Source organism: Canis lupus, chromosome 7 (assembly GCF_048164855.1).
Source record: "Canis lupus baileyi chromosome 7, mCanLup2.hap1, whole genome shotgun sequence".
In the NCBI taxonomy this organism is placed as follows: domain Eukaryota; kingdom Metazoa; phylum Chordata; class Mammalia; order Carnivora; family Canidae; genus Canis; species Canis lupus.
In genome coordinates, this window is record NC_132844.1 from 70,312,674 (window position 1) to 70,334,632 (window position 21,959).

At 40.9% G+C, this 21,959-nt stretch overlaps 1 protein-coding gene across 1 annotated transcript; it reads left to right on the forward strand.

Moving 5' to 3' along the window:
• The first annotated feature begins 15,810 nt into the window (after window positions 1-15,810).
• Window positions 15,811-21,762, forward strand: LOC140637248 (HLA class II histocompatibility antigen, DQ beta 1 chain-like). The gene is made up of 6 exons (XM_072833545.1): window positions 15,811-16,013; window positions 17,498-17,767; window positions 19,220-19,501; window positions 20,002-20,112; window positions 20,610-20,633; window positions 21,440-21,762. The coding sequence occupies exons 1-6, from the start codon at window positions 15,905-15,907 to the stop codon at window positions 21,451-21,453; spliced, it is 810 nt and encodes a 269-aa protein (XP_072689646.1). The 5' UTR covers window positions 15,811-15,904; the 3' UTR covers window positions 21,454-21,762.
• Window positions 21,763-21,959: the final 197 nt, after the last annotated feature.

Here is a 21,959-nt window from a genome sequence, read left to right on the forward strand (position 1 = left end):
CCTTTTCCATGATAGAATTTGGTTATTTCGTATTGCTCTTTCTTCTTGATTCAGTTTTGCTCGTTTGTAATTTTGAGAATTAGTCCAGTTTATCCAAATTATCTGATTTATTTGTATATTCATGTTCATATTATTGCCTTTTTAAAAAGTTGATATATAATTGACATATAACATCTTAATTTCAGGTACACAGCATAATGTTTCAACATCTGTACATATTGCAAAATGAGGACCATAATAAATCTCGTAACATTGGTCACCATACATAATTACAAATATTCTTTTTTTTTTAAAGATTTTATTTATTTATTTATGATAGTCACAGAGAGAGAGAGAGAGAGGCAGAAACACAGGCAGAGGGAGAAGCAGGCTCCACGCAGGGAGCCAGATGTGGGATTCGATCCCGGGTCTCCAGGATTGCGCCCTGGGCCAAAGGCAGGCGCCAAACCGCTGCGCTACCCAGGGATCCCAAATATTCTTTTTCTTCTGATGAAAACTTTAAAATTTCTACTTAACTTTCAAGTGTGCAGTACTCTGTACTGAACTATAGCCAGCATGCCATACATTACAACTCTGTTATTCATTTTTTAAAAACCTGGAATTTAGTATCTTTGACCCCATAAACCATTTCACCACTCTCTATGCCCTGCCTCTGGCAATCACCAATCTGTTCTCTGTAATATGAGCTTGGCATTTTTGTTTGTCCCTGATTATTTTCAATTAGCATAATACTCTGAAGGTCCATCCATGTTGTCAAAGTGACCAGATATCGTTTTTGATGGCTGAGTAATATTCTGTTGTGAGTATATACATTTTTTTTTTTGAAGATTTTTTTAATTTATTCATGATAGTCACACAGAGAGAGACAGAGAGGCAGAGACACAGGCAGAGGGAGAAGCAGGCTTCACGCAGGGAGCCGGATGTGGGATTCGATCCCGGGTCTCCAGGATCAAGCCCCGGGCCAAAGGCAGGCGCCAAACCGCTGCGCCACCCAGGGATTCCAGTATATACATTTCTTTATCCATCCATCAGTTGAAGGACATTTATGTTGTTTGCTATCCTGCTTTCATGAATAGTCCTGCGATGAATGAGTGTACAATATCTCTTAGGGATACTGATTTCAATTACTTCAGATATGTACCCAAGAGTAGGATTGCTGAATCATATGGTAGGTGAATTTTAATTTTTTAAAGAACCACCATACTGTTTTCCATAATGGTGCTACCATCTTGCTTTCCAACCAATAGTGTAGAAGGGTTCCTTTCCTCCATATCCTCACCAACATTTATCTCTGGTCTTTTTAGTAACAGTTATTATAACAGGTGTGAGGTGATATCTCATTGTGATTTTGATTTGCATCTCTCTGATGATTACTATTACATAGGTTTTATATACCTATTGGTCATTTGTATGTCTTCTTGCAAAAATGTGTTCCAGTACTTTTCCTATCTTATAATGAGAACATTTGTTTGCTTGTTTGTTTGTTTTGAGTTGTATGAGTTCTATAATTTATATGTTTTGGTTAACCTCTTATCAGATATATATGCATTGTGAATATTTTCTCTCATATCGTAGGTGGTTTTTTCAATGTATTGATGGTTTCCTTTGCCTTGTAGAGCTCTTTAGTTTAATGTAGTCCTAAATACTTATTTTAGTTTTTATTTCCTATGTTTTTGATGTTTTATCCAAGAAATCATTGCAAAAACGAATGTCAAATATCTGTTTTACTAAGTTTTCTTCTAGGAGCTTTATAGTTTCAAGTCTTATATTTAAGTCTTTGATACATTTCTAGTTCATTTATGTGATTGGTGTAGGTTAGGGACCCAATTTCATTCTTTGTATGTGGATACCAGTTTTCCCAAGACCAGTAATTGAACAGAATGTCTTCCTCATTGTGTGTTCTTGACATCTTTGTCAAATATGAGTTGACTGTATATGTGTAAGGTACATCTAGGCTCTCTATTCCATTCCATTGATCTATGTGCCTATTTTTCTGCCAGTATCATAGTGTTTTGATTACTACAGTTTTGTAATACAGCTAGAAAACAGGAAATGTGATGCCTTCAGCTTTGTTGTTTCTCAGAATGACCTTGGCTATTTGGAGTCTTTTGTTTCCATACATATTTTAGGATTATTTTTTTCTATTTCTATGAAAAGTGCCATTGGAAAGGTTTTTTTTGTTTTTGTTTTTGCCATTGGAGTTTTGAATGAGATTACTTTGGATTTGTAGATCACTTTGGGTAGTATGGATATATTTTTATAATATTAATTCTTCCAGTCCAAGAATATGAAATTATCTTTCCATTTATCTGCATCTTCTTCAATCTCTTTCATCAGTGTCTTATAGCTTCTAGAGTACAGTTCTTTAAATTCCTTGGTTAAATTTATTTCTATGTATTTTATTGCTTTAGATGCTTTGTAAATTGGGTTGTTCTTTCTATTTCTATTTCAGATAGTTCCTTATTACTGTATAGAAATTGCAGCTTATTGCTATACATTCATTTTGTGTCCTGCAAATTTACTTAATTCATTTCATAGTTCTAACAGTTTTTGGTAGGGTCTTCAGGAATTTCTATATCAAAGATTATGTTATTATAAATAGTGTTTGCTTCACTTCCTCCTTTCTGGTTTAGGTACTTTTTATTTCTTCTTATTATTTATTTGCTTGTTTGTTTGTTTATTTATTTATTGACTTACTGCTCTAACTGGGACTTTCAGTATTCGTTTTAAATGAGATAGCAAGAATGGGCATCCTTGTCGTGTTCCTGATCTTAGAGGAAAATCTTTTAACTTTTCATCATTGAGTATGATGCTAACTGTGGGCTTTGTCACATATGTCTAAGATGCATGGTTAAATTACTGATTAAAAATGATTCCTCCTTTCTTAATATAGGCGTTTACAGCTATAAAGTCCCCTCTTGGCACTGTTGTAACTGTGTCCCATAAGGTGTGGTATATTGTTGTCTTCATTTTTTTTTACCTCAAAGTATTGCTTGCTATGTCTTTTTTAAAAAAATATTTTACTTATTTATTCATGAGAGAGAGAGAGAGAGAGGCAGAGACACAGGCAGAGGGAGAAGCAGGCTCCACACAGGGAGCCCAATGCAGGACTCGATCCCGGGTCTCCAGGATCAGGCCCTGGGCTGAAGGCAGTGCTAAACCGCTGAGCCACCCAGGCTGCCCTAATCTCTGCCTTTTGATAGATTATTAAATCCATTCACATTTGATGTCTTTTTTTATATAGTTGAAAGTACTTCTGCTACTTACTCTATTTTTTTTTCTTTTTAAAAAATTTATTGATTTATTTATTAGAGAGAGAGAGAGAACAAGCAAGCAGACAGGGAGAGGGAGAAGCAGACTCTCCACTAATTTGGGAGCCTGACATGGGGCTAAATCCCAGGAACCTGGGATCATGACCTGAGCTGAAGACAGGTGTTTAACCAATAGAGCCACCCAGGCACCATGACTCTTTTGTTTTCCTTGTGGTGTATCTTTTTGTCCCTCTATTGTACCTCTACATCTACTATACTTTTATATTGAGTAAATATTTTCTAATGTAGCGTTTTAATTTTGTGAGTTATATCTATATTTTATCTATTCAGTATATGGTAGCTTAATTTGAGAAATATATATAAACATATAAACATATATATACACATTTATATATCTTCTTTCTACAAATCTCTGTTCCTTTATGCTTTTTATGTGGTATTATTATATGTATTACATCTATTAACATTGCAAAACCAACAGTAGGTTGTTATAATTATTTATCATCCATTATCATTTCCTTAGAACACTATAGCTTTGCTCCCTCCTACTTCCTTTTGCTGTTTTGACTGTATATATATATATATATATATATATATATATATATACACACACATATGTTTATACATTATAGACTCCGTAGTATATTATATGTATATTATTTTATGTATTTCTTTTAAACCAGTTAAAGGAAAAATTGAGAAAATATGCATTTAGTGTCTTTTATAATTCCATAATTTTCTTTAGCAGTGCTCTTTGTGTGGATCCAAATAACTATCTCTAGTCCTTGCTTTCACATGAGGAATTTTCTGTAGTATTTACTGTAAAAAAAATCTAGAGACAAATTCTCTCAGTTCTTGATTATCTGGTAAAGCTTTTATTTTTTCTTCATTGTTGAGTGATAGCTTTCTGGATATAGGATTCTTTGTTGATAGTTTTTTTCTCTTTGAACACTTTGTTATCTTAGTTCATTATGGCTTGTATTATTCCTAATGATAAGTAAGCTGTTGACTTTATTGGTGTTTTCTTGTGAGCAATGAATCATTATATTTTCTTGTTGCTTTCAAAATGTTCTCCTTGTCATTGACTTTCTACATTTTTTTACTCTAATGTGTCTGTGGCTCTCTTTATATTTATTCTACATGGAGTCAGTCAACCTTCCTGTATGTGTAGGATATTATTATTCAACAAATTTGGGAAGTTTTCAGCTATAATTTCTTTGAATAATTTTCTTCTTTCTCTCTTTTCCTACAGATATTTCCATTATATATAAGATGACGCATTTAATGGTGTCCCACATTTTACTGAGGCTCTCTTCATATCTGTTCATTCTTTTTCTTTTCTTTCTTTTCTTTTCTTTTTTCTTTTCTTTTCCTTTCCTTTCATTTTCTTTCTTTCTTTCTTTTGCATAATTTCTATTGATACCTCCTCAAGTTCAATACCTATGTTTTCTAACTGTTAAATCCCTCTAATGATTTCTTATTTTAGTCATTGTACTTTTCAGCTCCAGAAAATTTTTGTTTTTTTTTAAATAGTTTTCATCTTTATTGATATTCTCTCTTTGACACTACATTATCACTATATCTTCTTTTACTTTGCAATCATACTTTCAGTTATGTCTATGAACCTAGTTGTAAATGGCTACTTCAAAATCTTTTACTATTAAACCCAGGATCTGGTTATTCTCATAGGCAGTTTCAATTACTTTCTTTCTTTTTTTAAGATTTTATTTTTAAATAATCTCTATGCTCAATATGGGGCTTGAACTTATGACTTCTAGATTAAGAGTCACATGCTCCACGGACTGAGCCCACCAGGTGCTCCTGCCTTCTTTTTTTTCTGATGCATTGGTCATACTTTCTATTTTTCACATGTCTCATAATTTTTTGGGAAACTGTATATATTAGGAAATATGACATCTTTGGATACTATCCTTGCCTCCCTGGAGCTTGTTATTTGTATAATGATTTGTATAATTATTTGTATAATGATTGGTTGGATTCTTTGTGATGTGTGTTTTCCTTCCTTCACCCCATAGAGCTAAGCCTATGCTCCTTAAGGAGATGCAGCACAGTTACCTTGGAATGACAATGGTACTGATAAGGACTCTTCCACTCTTTTCCTCACCACATCCAGCTGTTAAATTCTACTAATTGCCATTGCTTTTAGTAGTGCCTTGGGGCATAATTTCTCTACAATCTAATTTAATAAGATTGTGAGTCTTTCTATGAAACAGTTTTTGAGGTCAGTGGTTGATATTTGTTCTGACCCAAGGAGGACTCCTCTCAAGGGACTTATTCCCAGTTCTTACCTGCAAACTGGCTAACCTACAGTCTATGGTGTATCTTCATTAGATGCATGAATCTCCTCCCCATTTCCTTTCATCCCAATCTCTACAGTTTTGGGGATTGTCTTTGGTTTAAACTATTCTCCATTCTCTGTTGCAAGTGAAGTCACTTTCTTAAGGACTATTATAGGAGGTATTTGTTTTATAGCCTATCTCTCACCTCCGGTAAAATATTTGAGCTAGGACTATGGAACTAGGTGTGGGGACAATGGTAAGCTTTTCTTTGAGTGACATCTCCTCTCTAAGGGCAGAGCACATGGTACAGGTAGTGGCCAACAGCTGGAAGCTCTCCTGGCTTGAGTCTTCTGTCATGAAATCACCACATTATTAGTCAAGGAAAGGGCTAGTGGGGCGGGCGGGGGCGGGGGGGCACGCAGTATTCTCAGCATGTCACACTCAAGGTAGATTTTCCATTCCCAACAAATGGTGGTTGGGCAGAAGATGAGACTTCCCACCTCTAGACTACACTCATTTGGGACTTTGCCTCGGCAACAGATAATTGAAGACGGAAAGAGTTATGTTGAAGTCCTGCTTCTCCTGGGAAGAAGATCCACTGGCTTGGATCTTGGGGGAGTCAGAATCCTTTGTTCTTGGCTGCAACAATCTGGAGTGAAGTCTCTGCCTTGCTACACCGCCAGTGTTTCTTTTGAAATACCACAGACTCCCTTTTTTCTTACTGATCTTTTATAGATTTTCTTGAATAAATATTTTATCATTTCCTGTTTTCCCCTAACCTTTGAGCCAGTGACTTTAATTTTTCTAAAACTTAAGTTTCGTTAATTTCTTTCGGGAGCATGTCAGTAGACTTCTTTATATTTCATACTGTTGTGAGTTAATCTCTTTGTATAAGAAATTAGAAATGGAAAAAATTATAAAAATGAAGCACAAGTTTGTATTTGCCAAAGTTTAAGGTGAGGGTTGGGTATGGGTGTGGGGGATGGAAGGGAAGTAGATGTGGTTATAACAGGGCAATATAGGGGATCTTTGTGATTATGGAAATGTTCTGTATCAGGACTGTATCATTGGGAATCTTCTGGTTGTGGTATTGTAGTGTAATTTTTAAAGTAGTTACCATTTGACTAAATTATGTAAATGGTACACAAGATGCCTCTGTATTTCTTGTTACAACTTCATGTGGGTCTACAATTATTCCAAATAACAAGTGTAATTAATAAAACATGCTCCACATTAGCATAATAAATTATGGCAGACAGAACGATGGCACAGGTCTTCATGAATAATTATTCAGACCTTAGAACACTTATAGAGAAAGAATAAATGGGGATATGGGGGAAATATTTGAAACATAGAGTTAAGCAAACTATGCAAATAAAATATTCTACATTATAAACTCACTTTAAAACAAATAGAAATATATATGTTTTGGGAAAAAGACTGAAATATACATTAAAGTGGTTGTAGTGGTTATCTGATGGTAGAGCAGACGGGAGATTAATTAGTTAATATGGTTTGGCCATATTAGGAAATTATTTTCTTCTGGAATAATTAAAAATTTTATCTTTATGTGGCTAGATACCTGCTAGTAGAATTGGTGGATCATATGGTAATTTTATTTTTAATTTTTTGAAGAGCTTCCATACTGTTTTCAACAGTGGCTGCAGCAGTTTGCATTCTCACCAATAGTTCACCAGGGTTCCTTTTTCTCCACATCCTTCCCAACACTTGATGTTTCTTGTATAGTTGAATTTAGTTATTCTGACAGGTGTGAGGTGATATTTCAGTGTAGTTTTGATTTGCATTTCTTTGTAAATAAGTTGATGTTGAGCATTGTTTCATGTGTCTGTTAGCCATCTGTATATCTTCTTTGAAGAAATGTCTCTTCATGTCTTCTGTCTTTTTTTTTTTTTTTAAGATTTTATTTATTTATTCATGAGAGACACAGAGAGAGAGAAAGAGAGGCAGAGACAGGCAGAGGGAGAAGCAGGCTCCACGCAGGATGCCCGACGTGGGACTTGATCCCGGGTCTCCAGGATCAGGCCCTGGGCTAAAGTCGGCACTAAACCGCTGAGCCACCTGGGCTGTCCCATGAATTCTGTTTTTAATTGGATTATTTGGGGGCTCTTTTGTGTTGAGTTGTGTACATTTTTTTTTTTTTTTTACATAATTTAGATACTAATCCTTTAGCAGATATACCATTTGCAAATATCTTCTCCCATTCAATGGGTTGACTTTGAGTTTTGTTGATGTCTCCTTTGCTGTGCAAAAGCCTTTCATTTTGGTATACTCAAAATAGTTTATTCTTACTTTTGTTTCCCTGCAAAGGATACATATCTAGAAAACTGTTCTTATGACTGATGTCAAAGAGCTTACTGCCTATGTTTTTTTCTAGGAACTTTGTGGTTTCATTTCTCACACTTAGATCTTTACTTTTTTTATATTTTATTTAAATTCAATTTGCCAACATATAGTATAACACCCAGTGCTCATCCCATCAAGTGCCTTCCTTAGTGTCCATCACCCAGTTGCCTCATCCCCTTCTCACACTGAGATCTTTAATCATTTTGAAACCATTTTGTCAAACAGAAAGACAAATATCATATGATTTCCCTCATATGTGGAATTTAAGAAACAAAACAAGGAAAGAAAACAAAGGACAAAGATTAAAAACAGACTCTTGAATATAAAGAACAAACTGGTGGTTGCCAGAAGGCAGGTGAGTGGAGAATGGGTGAAATAGGTAAGGGGATTAAGAGTACAATTATTGTGATGAGCACTGAGTAATGTATAGAATCACTACATTGTGGGCCTTCAAGTAGTATAACACAGTATGTTAACTACACTGGAATCAAAAGAAAAGTAAAATAAATAAATAAATAAATAAATAAATAAATAAATAAAATATTAAGTGTGTTTAGCAGGTCAAATAAAACTGAGAGCTGTAGTTGTGTTGCCCTGATGATACGTGGTACCACAAGCTTGGTGGAGATGAACAAAGGTACAGAATAGTTGTTTACTTAACTTTAAGATTCAGCCTATTATTTTAACTAATAGCTCCACATGCAGATCTCATTTAACTTTTGTGTCTTTATTTATTTTTTATTTATTTTTTGAAGTTTTATTTTTTTATTCATGAAAGACACACAGAGAGAGAGGCAGAGACACAAGCAAAGGGCGAAGCAGGCCTCATACAAGCACCCCAATGTGGGACTCGATCCCAGGACTCCAGGATCATGCCCTGGACTGAAGGCAGGTGCTCAACTGATGAGCCACCCAGGCATCCCTAACTGATCTGTTTTTTTGTTTTTGTTTTTGTTTTTGTTTTTTCTGATCTGTTTTTAAAGCCAACCAGAATAGATTTGTCAGTCAATATTTGAAGCAGGAGAAGAGAAAATGAGATTATCTTTACTGTATTCTAGGTCCTTGAGTGACATTTTTTTCCTTCTAGGCTTTGAAGATAATAAATAGAGATATAAATAGAAACATGTTTAGAGGCCTAAGATCATATTGAATAGGCTAATTTGTAACTACTTTTAAATTTAACATATGATAAACAATTCTGTCACTAAATGTCCTTCTAAAACATTGTTTTGAAAGTCTATATATATAATCGTGCTATGATTCATTTATTTAGTCCTTTAAATTGTGTACACTGGTGGGAATTAATTGAAAGTACCATTAGCATCTTTATTGAACCCCTGGCCTTCCCCTACAATGGAACATGGGCAGCCATTTATTTACCATACACTTGCTCTGCCCCCACAACTGAGACACCAGAAATTTGCTTTTTGGATATGAGTCACCTCAAGAGAGAAATTCCATATTATGATATTGTCAGTGAATTGTCAGCCAAGTAAGCCCAAAGCGCATCTTTCATAAGCCTCTTACTGCTACAGTCTCTTCAGCCACACTTCTGTGCCTCATTTCAAAGTGTGAACTAATAACCAATGAAGAGAAGATATTTTAGGGAAATCCACCAATGTGATAAAGAAGGGCTCAATGAACAAAGAGGGAAAAAATGACCTCAGAGGTAAGGCAATACTTAATGCAATATACAGGTAGAAGATGGCAAATCAAACCTTTGAGTTTTGTATGTTTTTTGCTCTTATAAGTAATTTTTTTCTCTAACAGACTTAGTGGCTTGGTCTGCCAGAGACAAGTGATGCTATCTCACATCACTGGCCCATTGTCTGGAGAGTATTTAATGATTTAACTCAAACACAGCCTCAGTGATGTTTTTTTAAGCAACATTCCATCTTTGGTTATGCCTTGTTCTAGTAACCACTTCCTTCAGCCAATGCAACCCTCCCCCCCTCTATGAGCCAGGCTTGCGATAAAAAAAGTCACGCAGTCTTTGTTCCTCTTGTGCTAAGTGTCCAGGCTGCTAGTTTTATGTATTCACTTCCAACTGAAGCCTTTCTTCCCAACTTCTTATAGTAAGTTTTGATTTGCAACATTTTTAGGCTGATCTACAACATAATAATTTGCCACAAGTATGAAGAATATAGGTATATATAATTTTGAAGTAATATCAATACAAGGCATAGGACAGAGTACCCAGAATTGAACATGACATCCAACAAGGTAGTCTTTTTATAAGATGCTTTCAAAATAATCACAATTGATGTGATCAATATAAAATTAAGGTAGTATGTCAGTGAAAGGAAAGCCCATGTTCTGGATTTAGAACAAGAAAGAAACAGAGGCCAGGGAAAAAGGAACCTGCTTTGAAGAATGGGGTGAAGGGTGGACAGGAGGATTAATATGGTCTAAAGTTGAGACACATACCCTAGCTGCTAATTTAGCATCATCATCAGCTTGAATGTTTTCACAAGATCCTGTCTTACAGCTTATGATAATTCTAAGGCAAAAAAAATGAGGATCATTTCACGTGAGACTGGTCCATTAGAAACCACTAAAAGGGTTATATTCTAATTTAAATTTTCCCCATCATTTTTGGCTTGATTATAAATTCAATTTTGGATTGCTAATGCATGTTCATGATTAAAAAAAATTGCTACAAAGGTACAACACAGTAGAAGGTTTCTTTCTCAGAAAACAAACATACAGCCATTATGTGTCTCTGAGGAGGTAAGTACTGCTAGTACTTAATGCTTATCCTTCCCGAAATATTCTAAACATGTGGAAGCAAAATCCATCTATCTCCATCTCTCATCTGTACAGGTCTTCATTGTTAACACACATCATAATATAGCATGTAATTTACTTTTTGCAACTGAGAGAGAGGCTTTTGTATTAGAACATTGATATCTGCCTCATTTTGAAAGGAGCCACTTAGTAGTCGGACAGAAATGTAATTGACCAGTTTTCATTTTGTCTATATAAATGCATTTCTTATTAAGCTTCATGGGAGTATTGTGTCAGCAGAAAGTTGGAGTGGAGCTTAGACAGCAGGAGTACACAGATCACAGCAACACGTCACTATGAGTATCTACAAACTTTAGAAATAGGAAAAAAAGAAATAAGTTTGGGGCACATTAATAAATTTGGCCAACTTAGCAACCTGACCATTGGCAAATTTGTTCCTCAGTAAACTGGATTTCGGTGGATTGGGTTCATCAGATTAACCTGGATCCTTTCTGGATGGTAAAAGGTAATGTACAGATCCTCTGAAAAGTCCTCCAGGCTGCTTCCAAGGTCACTTTATGAATGGACATGCATGTAATGGTACTCCTCTGCTTAAATTCCCTCTATTTTTTCCTGTTGTACTGTGAGGAAAACCAAGACAACTTTGAATGGTGCTGCCATCAAACCTCACAAGGACCAGGGTAACTGAATCCCACCTTTGTTCACACCAAACCATATACTTTGAGTGTCCTTCCCAACCCCTGCACTCATGTAAGCCTTTTTGCCTGAAATGAACATAGCCCTTCATCTGCTGAGCCATCACCTCCTCTAAGAATCACACCTGAAAAGCTTGGCTTTCAACTATCTCATTACCTCTCCACCATCAACTCTTCATCTTCAACTTAAAAAACTATTATTCATGAATTAAAATTAATCCACAAATAATCATCATCTAGTCCTATGTTGCCAATCCTTTCCAAGAGAAAAAAAATAACTAACTGAACCAATGGGCACCATTTTCATTTTATAGTTTTAAGAGTCCTTTGAATCTTCAGCACTTTGGGTCCTGCCTTTAGTCAGCTGTATTTCACATTGCCCTTCAGTGGCTGTTGCAAACTTTTCCCTTTTATTTTTCTCCACATACCTGTCCCCTCCAATGTGTGAACTCTTAGAAGGTAGGATCCATGTATTTGCACCTATGAAATCTAGGACCTTATCTTTGTAGGTGTATAAAAAATATTAAGTGATAGTACTCACCATATGAGATCTGTTGGATGTTGAGGAAGAGAGACAGAACTACTGGAAATGAAACTACATAAATGTATGTGTCAGAGCTCAGACACAGGGGGACTAGTGATCATGAAGGTGAGGAATAGAGGGCACTCGGGCATGTGGCATAGGATGGGGCTTTTAGACAATTGTCAGAAGTAACAATAAGAAGCCAGTCTCTCCTCCTCTCAGTCAAGCCTAGATGAGTGCCATAATGGTACATGCAGCTCACAAAGCTGTATTCACTGTCTTCTTTTTTAGTCAGTTTGTATTGAGACTCTGTTTTGCACTCAAGTTTCCACATTTGTGAGAACACTGAGAGGAGGACCAGATTCTGAGACTTGAAATTATAGCTGAAATGGTAGTTCTGTGCAGTTGTATTCATGCATTTCAGAGAGGGAACATGTAGCCGATGCAAAGTTAAATACATCTACTATACTTCCTGTTCTCTTTCTCTTCATTATGATGAGGTAAGAGGCAGGGATTCAGAACTATATATTCAGAACTATAATGATTCTGTCATCTGAAGAGAGATGAGACATCACGAGAAGAATTTTCTGTCTTTGTTAATGATGTTAAGACAATGAGCTCACTACTATTATATTAGAAACTATTTTGTATGTATCTCAGCATAGTTTACAGAGGACTTGAATAAATTATACCTACGTTCATGATGGTGTTCCAGTGAGGTGTTTATTCTTTCTACAAATAAGGAAAACTAAATCTTTCAGAGTTGAAAGGTTTATCCATGGCCAACCTGCTACTGATTTCATTCCTTTACCAGATTACTAGGATGTGATTTTAAAGAGATAACTATGCTAAGAACAGGGGTCTACTGCATATGTGTGATGGAAAATTCATATTTTGGGTTGATGTAAGGGACATCCCATATTCTGGGATGTAAGGGTTGATGTAAAGAGTACCTTTACAAAGATTTGGAAAAACTTAGGGATAATTGCTGGATAAATTTTTATTAAAAGGGAAATAATATTGTGGGGCAGTATTTCTAATTATATTACTACTGGCATTAAGGAAGTCACAGAATATTTCAGAATATACATTATTTTTGTAAAAGATTTTATTTATTTATTCACGATAGACGTAGAGAGAGAGAGGCAGAGACACAGGCAGAGGGAGAAGCAGGCTCCCTGCCAGGAGCCCGATGTGGGACTCAATCCGGGACTCCAGAATCATGCCCTGGGCCAAAGGCAGGAGCTAAACCGCTGAGCAACCCAGGGATCCCTACATTATTTTTTAATTCCTGAATTAAATGTATCTAGGATCCCAGATGGCCCTTCTGGTCACAAGGTGATTGTTATTATTATGTTCACAATTAACTCCACTGACAAAGCATAGATTCCAAGAGATGCTGATCAGGGACGATGATTTCTCTCTGATGGTCCACAAAGAAAGAGTCCATACCTTTTATCTTCCATCCTGAGGGAACAGAGGATGTCCCCTAGGGAGAGTCTCTTTACTGGAACCTTGACCTATTTCATGACTATTTCTTGATCTCATCTTCTAACCACATGGGATACACACTGCCTTCATCCTAAGTGCCCACATCCACCTGATGTGGTACCCAGGGTGGGGTACCTCAGATAAGGCCCTGAATCATGTGTCTGAGTTGCCTTCCTCTCAGGGCAGTTGGGCAATGGCTACCCTGGGTAATGGGGTAAGCTATGAGTAGCACAGAGAGCTCTAGAGAATGTAGAGAATGTTGACTGGCTCAGGGGGAAGCAGCTGACAAAAGCCTGAGCCAGAGCATTTCAGATGAGGTTTTAGCCAATCAGAAAAAGCATTCTAAGCTGACACTTTTGTTGCTTGTTGAAAAGCTTGGGTGAAGATGCCTGTGAGACTGGGCAATCCCCAGGTCTGACATGGCCTCTACCACACAGCACCACAATAGAGTGGAGAGAATTTCCCCTTAGGACAAGAGGAGAGAGAGTTCTCTATTTATTCTGAGAGACCTGAGGTGAGGGTTGGAGGGACTAATGTACCTTCCAGGTCCCCTTTCGACCATTCTTCCTTGCCCCTCAACCCTATTCCAGTTCTGATTTTGATGCTCCTTCTTTCTGCTTCTATGCCACCATAGAAACCCTCCTTATTCCAGCACTACCCTGATCCTAAGTACACCGCTGCTAGTGAAAGCCCAGAGACTAAGTCTCAGGAGATTGGAACCACCCACCTAATCTAGAATATTGGAATGACTCATTGCTTTCATGTGCCACTAGTGGAAACTTCTTGTGTCTTTGCTGTACTTCTTTTTACCTGGTAAACTCCTTCTATTCGGCTTTCAGATAATGGCCTCTCTTATGAATGAAAACCTAAATACAGGAAAAAGACGGGAGGAGGGAGAAAAGGGAGGGAGATACTTATTGTTTTGTTTATTAATATTTGCCACAGGGGATCCCTGGGTGGCGCAGCGGTTTGGCGCCTGCCTTTGGCCCAGGGCGCGATCCTGGAGACCCGGGATCGAGTCCCACGTCGGGCTCCCGGTGCATGGAGCCTGCTTCTCCCTCTGCCTGTGTCTCTGCCTCTCTCTCTCTCTCCGTGTGACTATCATGAATAAATAAATTAAAAAAAAAATATTTGCCACACGTTGTTCTAATTGCTCTATAACCATTTAGCACTGACGCTAGTCATGGGCAAGAGGAGCCTGATAAATAAATAATAGATTTGCTATAAAAACATATCGATACTTCTGCCATTCGAGGTTTGATAACTTTGGGCTGGCACAGTAAGTGCCACATCTATACACAGTGTGTGACTCTAACATCTGCTCCTTCATTAACATCATTCAGGACCCAGAAAATGCTTCTCCACATCTTTTGCTCTCTGTCCTTGAAATGAAAGGTGATTGTGTGTGAATGCTGGGAATGTTCATGGATTGCATCTTTGCTGATATCAGAGGAACCTGCATAAAAGTGAACTCGACTTTTCAAATACTTTCAGTCAAAAGCACAAATGTAAAAGATCCTTGCATAATGAAGAATCACTTGCCCACAGGGCTGGGTGTCACCACTTTTTTTCCTTGTTATCTTGCTCCGCATATTTTTTAAAAGATTTTTATTTATTTATTCATGAGAGACAGAGAGAGAGAGGCAGAGACAAAGGCAGAGGGAGAAGCAGGCTCCAGGCAGGGAACCCAACGTGGGACTCGATTCTGGATCTCCAGGATCCTGCCCTGGGCTGAAGGCGGCGCCAAACCACTGAACCAGTGGGGCTGCCCTCTTGCTCCGCATATTAACCTGGTATTCCCAACAGTTAACATGTGGCAGCTGAGGAACACTTTGCAATATTAAACAAGTCCTATTACTCTTAAGTTCGTATATATAATGATCTGGATATACAATGCAGGCAACGTGATCCACATTTTACCAAGAGAAGCCTGAGGCAAAAAGAGGCTCAGTAATTTGCTCTCATAAAGCCTATTAGTGGTAAAACTGCAATTCAAAACCATTTCCTCCTAAGAACTATGCTCTTCCCAGCGTGACTGAAGGCTCCTCAGAGTGTCTAAGACAATAGAAGTGAACAACTCTGTGACAATAATTTTCTCTTCCCTGAAATAGGATCCCACTTATTTACTAAAAACCAAAGGTATAAGAACTAAATAATCCAAAATTGCACAAAGATGTCTACTCTCGAGTCATTTTTTGTTCAGTTTCTTAAACCCCTAAGGCATTCAATCTTTAGGTCTTCTATAGGAGAAAATCGTCACCTCAAGTGTTCATCTAGTGTAATCTGATGAAGACACAGCGCCAGGCACTGGACTGAGAACCTTCATAACGAATGTCTGCCCGGAGACAGGTGAGGTACTTCAGCTCCGGTGCTGATTGGTTCCCTCCCTAGGAACTCTCCAATCCTACTATGGATGGAAGCTTTTACAGATTTTTATTCTTTGAAGTGAGTACTTCAGAGCCACCAGGTAGGAGCTGTGTTGACTACCAACTTTTTCCTTTGTTCTCAGTTATGTCTGGGAAGATGACTCTGTGCATCCCCCGAGGCTTCTGGACAGCAGCTGTGATGATGATCCTGGTGGTGCTGAGCATCCCAGTGGCTGAGGGCAGAGACTCTCCACGTAAGTGCAGGACACCTGCTCCCCAGGGCCACTGCTCTGGGGAACAGGCTCTGAAGGACCTTTTGGTGGGAGTGTGGAAGGTTCTATGATCTCAGAATATAGACTTTTATCACAGTTTCCTCTCTTTGGGGAAGAGAGCTCTGTGACATTCTCATGTCCACCTCTAAGGATGAGATGAGGACATCCCCATCCTGTGGGCTCAATCCTCCTAATGGGGTAGAGGAAACAAAGTGTGCATCTGCAACCACTGACAGGACAAAGTGACATTGGAGTTATTTTTGAAAGTAACAATTTGTCCAAAGAAGACACAGTAGGATTTTTTATTTCTGGGTCCCCCAAGACTTTGTCTAGGCTATGCACTGTGGGATTGTATGTTGGGGAAATGTAGGGCAGCAACGGTCTCTGTCATCTTAGTCTTTGGTACAAAGGACTCTATGTTCTACTGGATTCTGAGTGGAGTGCACATGGGCATGAACTCTTGGTGTATGAGTGACGCTGACTGGGTGGCCACAGACAGGGAGTCTTAACTTCAAGTCTCACTAGTTTATGGTCAGATAGTAACTTGCGTGGCATTCGGAGACTTGAGATGATGGTGGACTGAATGTAGGAGGAAGGAGAAAGTAAAGAAGGGAAATAGCACATACTGAGGAACCGTTTCAGTGATAGGGTTAGGATCTTACTATAAGTTCTCTTGGATCTTCCTAACACCCCTATGTGTAGGTTTTATGACTTCCGTTTTACAAATTATACTTATGATAGGAAATACTCTGTTTAGTAACCTACTCAAGCTGGTCATTGGCACAGGTTAATTGGAATCTATTTTATCTTTTTGAAAAGCCTGTTCTTTCTGTGAATAAAATGTTTCTTTCTAGGACTTGGAAGGTGTGGGTTCCTTCTAGCCCTGCAGGAGTGAGCAAACCTCACACTGCAGGGGGGTGGGTGGGCGTGACAGAAACTCAGAGTTAACCCAGGCCTTAGAAGAAAGGCCTTTTGCTGGGGGCCGGTAGAATATGCTTGTCAGGAGGAAGTCGAGCTCAATTCTGGACCTTTCTGCACATTCCCTTGAACTCTTGTGCTAATGGGGACACTTGTTTGCCTCTGAGGTTCCTGGAGTCCACAAGAAAATGGGGTATCTTGTGGGCACGTCCTGATCCCAGTCCAAGTCGGGATGTAGAATCCACCCGACTGCCCTGTTTAGCTCAGTTGTCAGGCTCAGGCCGGGTTCAGGGGTGCCAGGGCTTGCCCTTCCAGAGGGGCTTTCCTCCCTCCCTTCCCTGGATTAAGGCAGCTCTGGAAGCTCTCCGAGGAGGGCGAGGGCGGGCAGGCCTGGGAGAGAGGGTGCTCGGGGCCGGGTTGACGGGCATCAGAGCCGGGAGGCCTTCAGGTTTCTCGGGCCCTGGCGCTGCCCCAGAGGCCTGCCAGGGCGGTGGCCGCTGCTTGGGCTGAGCGGTGGAGGCCTCACTGGCCCGGCTGTCTCCCCGCAGAGGATTTCGTGTTCCAGTTTAAGTTCGAGTGCTATTTCACCAACGGGACGGAGCGGGTGCGGCTTCTGACTAAATACATCTATAACCGGGAGGAGTACGTGCGCTTCGACAGCGACGTGGGGGAGTACCGGGCGGTCACGGAGCTCGGGCGGCCCTGGGCTGAGTACTGGAACCCGCAGAAGGACGAGATGGACCGGGTACGGGCCGAGCTGGACACGGTGTGCAGACACAACTACGGGTTGGAAGAGCTCACCACGTTGCAGCGGCGAGGTGAGCGCACCCTCCTCGCCCCCGCGGGCTCCCCACCCAGGTCCCCTCGCGGGACCCGGCCCAGGTGCGCACAGGGAGGCAGGGCGCGTCCCCAGCGAGGGGCCAGAGCTGGGGGACTGAGCCCGGCCCTCTGCCTTCTCAGCAGAGATGGGGGGTCCGTTCGGGGTGGGGGGAGCAGCGCTTCCGAGGCTCATGCCCCCACTCCACGCACCCCCATGTCGCGCCCTGAGACCCCTTGCTTGCTCCCTCCCCACCTTTCCTAAGCCCCCTGAGCACCCCAGCCCCGCCCCGGGCTCCTGCAGTGACCTGTCCCTGGGGCTGCAGGTGGGAAGCTCAGTGAGCTGCATGCACACACCTGGTAAGCAAGGCAGAGTCGTCACACGCCGAATTTTGACTCTGGTTCAAATTATTATTCATCTTAATTCTGTTTTCCCTAATGGCTGTCACTGGGCCTGGACATTTCTGAGGCGAGGCCCTGCCTTATCCTTGCCTGCCTAGTGTGTGACACAGGGACTGGCAGGCCGTGTGAGTGCAAACCTTCGTGAAATTAATGAGTAAGTGCACTCAGCTGCACATCCACTTAGGCTCAAGAAAAATAGCAGAGTAAATAAGACTTAAAAATGGACCCTATTATTATTCTTTTCTGCTTTGTTTAATGCTTTAAAGTACACTTAGTGACTTGGATCTTACTTAATAGCCTAGGATTTGTGAATGCAAAGAAGAAAGTGTTAACTAAAAATATAAACTATTTGTGAAAGGTGGCGTGAGGCAGAATTTTAATTTCTTAGAAATTCTCAACACATGCCAGTATAAAAGGAGCTGAAGTTTTGGAGTCAATCAATCGATGCTACTAAGTTATTGAATAAGATTTGTCTCAGGTTTCCTTTGGCCTAAGCCCTGCATATCCTGTTCCCCCTGGGTCACGTCCTCAGGGCATCGCAATCCACTTCAGGGGTAGACACCCTTTCTGGAAGTTAATTGTAGCCATTTCATACATACCTATTCTAGAAAAGTACCTTACCACCCACCGTCTATATTGCGCCATTTAATTTCACAACTAACCACCTTGCATGTTAGGGATTAGCAGCCACTTTATCTGTCAGTAGGGATGGAGGGAAAGCAGTCCAGATTTATTATTTTTATTTTTGAAAATGTTATAAATAGTAGCATGTGTAATGCAGCGACCTATAATTTAAAAATGCTTCATTTTATCGATTAATATCAACAGAATAACTTTCCTAGAATGATTGCTATTATTTCTTCAGACTCTGAAAAGTAAACTGACTCACGTGTTCATGCAAACTAATAAGGTGGCCAAGCTGAGATCCGAATCCAAGACTTGGAATCCAGGGATCTTTCCATGCTGGTACCAAGGGAGGACTTTTCTCCATGGGGAGACTTGCTGTGTAGTCTCACATCTCATTGTCTTTTCTTGTCTGTTACTCCCCTCAGTGGAACCGACAGTGACCATCTCTCCGTCCAGGACAGAGGTTCTGAACCACCACAATCTGCTGGTCTGCTCAGTGACAGATTTCTATCCAGGCCAGATCAAAGTCCGGTGGTTTCGGAATGACCAGGAGCAGACAGCTGGTGTCGTGTCCACTCCACTTATTAGGAATGGGGACTGGACCTTCCAGATCCTTGTGATGCTGGAGATGACTCCCCAGCGAGGAGATGTCTACACTTGCCATGTGGAGCACGCCAGCCTCCAGAGCCCCATCACAGTGCAGTGGCGTAAGGAGAAGTTTGTTTCCTGTCATGATGAGCCCCACAGACAGAGGGCAGAGCTTCCTCTAGCCCATCCCATTCTATTTGTTATCCTTGATGTCACTACTGAGGTGGAAATCACAGGAGATTAGAGTACCTCTTGTCCCACGGCAGGGGCATCAGGAGAATCTTGATCTCGTGGTCTTTCTAGATACTAGAGAGATCATTCTCCATACCTTGGCCCCACAACGCAGCCCTGTAGCTCTGAAGGGTTTACTGCCCTGGCTGGTGACTGGGGCCTTGGTGTTTGAGGTTATGGATGTGTCTGGAGGAGCAGGTTTCAGCCTCCCTCCTTCCCCCACATACCCACTGTGTGCAAGGATCTAATGGTGGGTCCTTCCCTCTCCTAGGGGTGGTCAGGTTCACCCAGTACCTCCACCTTCTGTACCTCAGACTAGACTTCAGGCTTCCCAAAGGGAGCCTGTGGGGTGTGGGGACAACTCTGACTCTCAGGCTCTGCTCCCCAGGGGCACAGTCTGAATCTGCCCAGAGCAAGATGCTGAGTGGCATTGGTGGCTTCGTGCTGGGGCTGATCTTCCTTGGGCTTGGCCTTATCATCCGTCACAGGAGCCAGAAAGGTAAGGCATTCTGGGGAAATGAGGGAGATGGGCTATGCCTGAGACCTTTTGTTCGGCGGCGGGGGGGGGGTTGGCTCTGTCTCTAGATTAGCTCTTTCCTTCTGACTCTGAAAAGAAAGAGGCTGGGCTGGTGGTGGAAAGAGACGGAACCACCTAGGGGGAGACTCTGGAATCTGATTTATTGGTTGAAAAGGAGCCCTACCACAGAGGTAACAGGTGGAGCATATTCTAGGGCTTCCTTATAGTTCATCATTGGCTCCCTGGCTCCTTTCTGAAAGTTTCTTTCTGTAAGAGGGTCAGAGCATCTGCTTCCCTTCCTTCTAGTGACAGTGTCATTGATTTTGGGGGATTTTAGCTTAGGGCAGTTAAGGTCTTGGAGTGGATGAGTGGGGAGAAAGTAAAATTCAATTAAGTTGCTTATCTCACCTCCATTTGGGGTGAGGGAGAAGGTGGCTATTTATGAGACCTTTTTTTTTCTGTATCACTTCCTTTTGTAGGATCTCGGGGGTCTCCACCGGCAGGTACTATTTCTGCTCTGATTCAGTGGGTTTGCAGGGATGGGTGAAAGGGGGAAGAGCATGAGGTGAGTGTACCTGGGCACAATGGTCTCAGTTCATGGCCTATTCCCTGCTACAGAGATCAAGAGTTAGGGGGGAAGATTGCCCAGTTTGGGATCCCTGGGTGGCGCAGTGGTTTGGCGCCTGCCTTTGGCCCAGGGCGCGATCCTGGAGACCCGGGATCGAATCCCACATCAGGCTCCGGGTGCATGGAGCCTGCTTCTCCCTCTGCCTGTGTCTCTGCCTCTCTCTCTCTCTCTCTGTGACTATCATAAATAAATAAAAAAAAATTAAAAAAAAAAAAAAAGATTGCCCAGTTTGTGTAGGCAGATCCAGAGTTGTTCCCTGGAATCAAGCCATAACGTTGGTGCTATCTGTCTGTGAAACTCGGAACCAGAGCCACATCTTGGGTGTTAGACACCAGGATGATGCCCACTTTGTGTTATGTGTTGGTGGCTGCTGCCTGTGTGAATTTACATGTGAAAGGCCACTAGTGGTGCAAAGATGGTGAGTTATTATGTTTACTAAAAAGATTGACACGTTTTTATATCCCCTTAAAGGACAAGAGCTGCTCCACTGCCTCCCACACATCTGTGTGCAGCTGGAGTGCCATGTTCTCTTAAGTTGGTTTCACCTTTACAGAAATATTGGGGGAGGTGATGACTGCCTGCCCTGGCCCTCAGTTTTCTCTGGTGCTGCAGTGGCCCTGAGAGGAGGGGAGAGGGCTCATCTGTCAGAGTCTCCTCTGCTGATCACTCTCTTTTCTACAGGGCTCCTGCACTGATGCCTGAGGATACCGGAGATTCCATCCTTTGTAGTGTCGGTCTGTCCTGCCCAGAATTCCCAGCTGCCTGACAGACTGTCCCCCACATAGATCAGAGTCCTACATGACTCTGAGGACTCTTGAGGATCTGGGTGTGATTCTGCTTCCTGCATTGACCTGTGTGCTCCCTGCTACAGGATCTACTCAGGCCCCAAGGGATTTTCCTGTTTCCATTCTTCCTTCACAGATTGTGCAAGAGAAGCACATTGAAGCCATTTACCTGAAGATAGAGATTTTATCATAATTAAATGTGATTATGAGTTCTCTGTACCCTGAGTCTTCTTAACTGGGTGGAGGCAGGAAACCAGTGCAGAATGAAAGGGTCATATTGCTCCTTGAAGGGAGACCGGAGGCATCTGGGGGTGCCAAATGAAGAGCAGGCGGGGGAGATGGAGATGGAAAATCAATTCAATAGTCACGTCCTTCCTGGATATTGAGTATTGTTCAGTGCAATGGCCTAAGGAGGT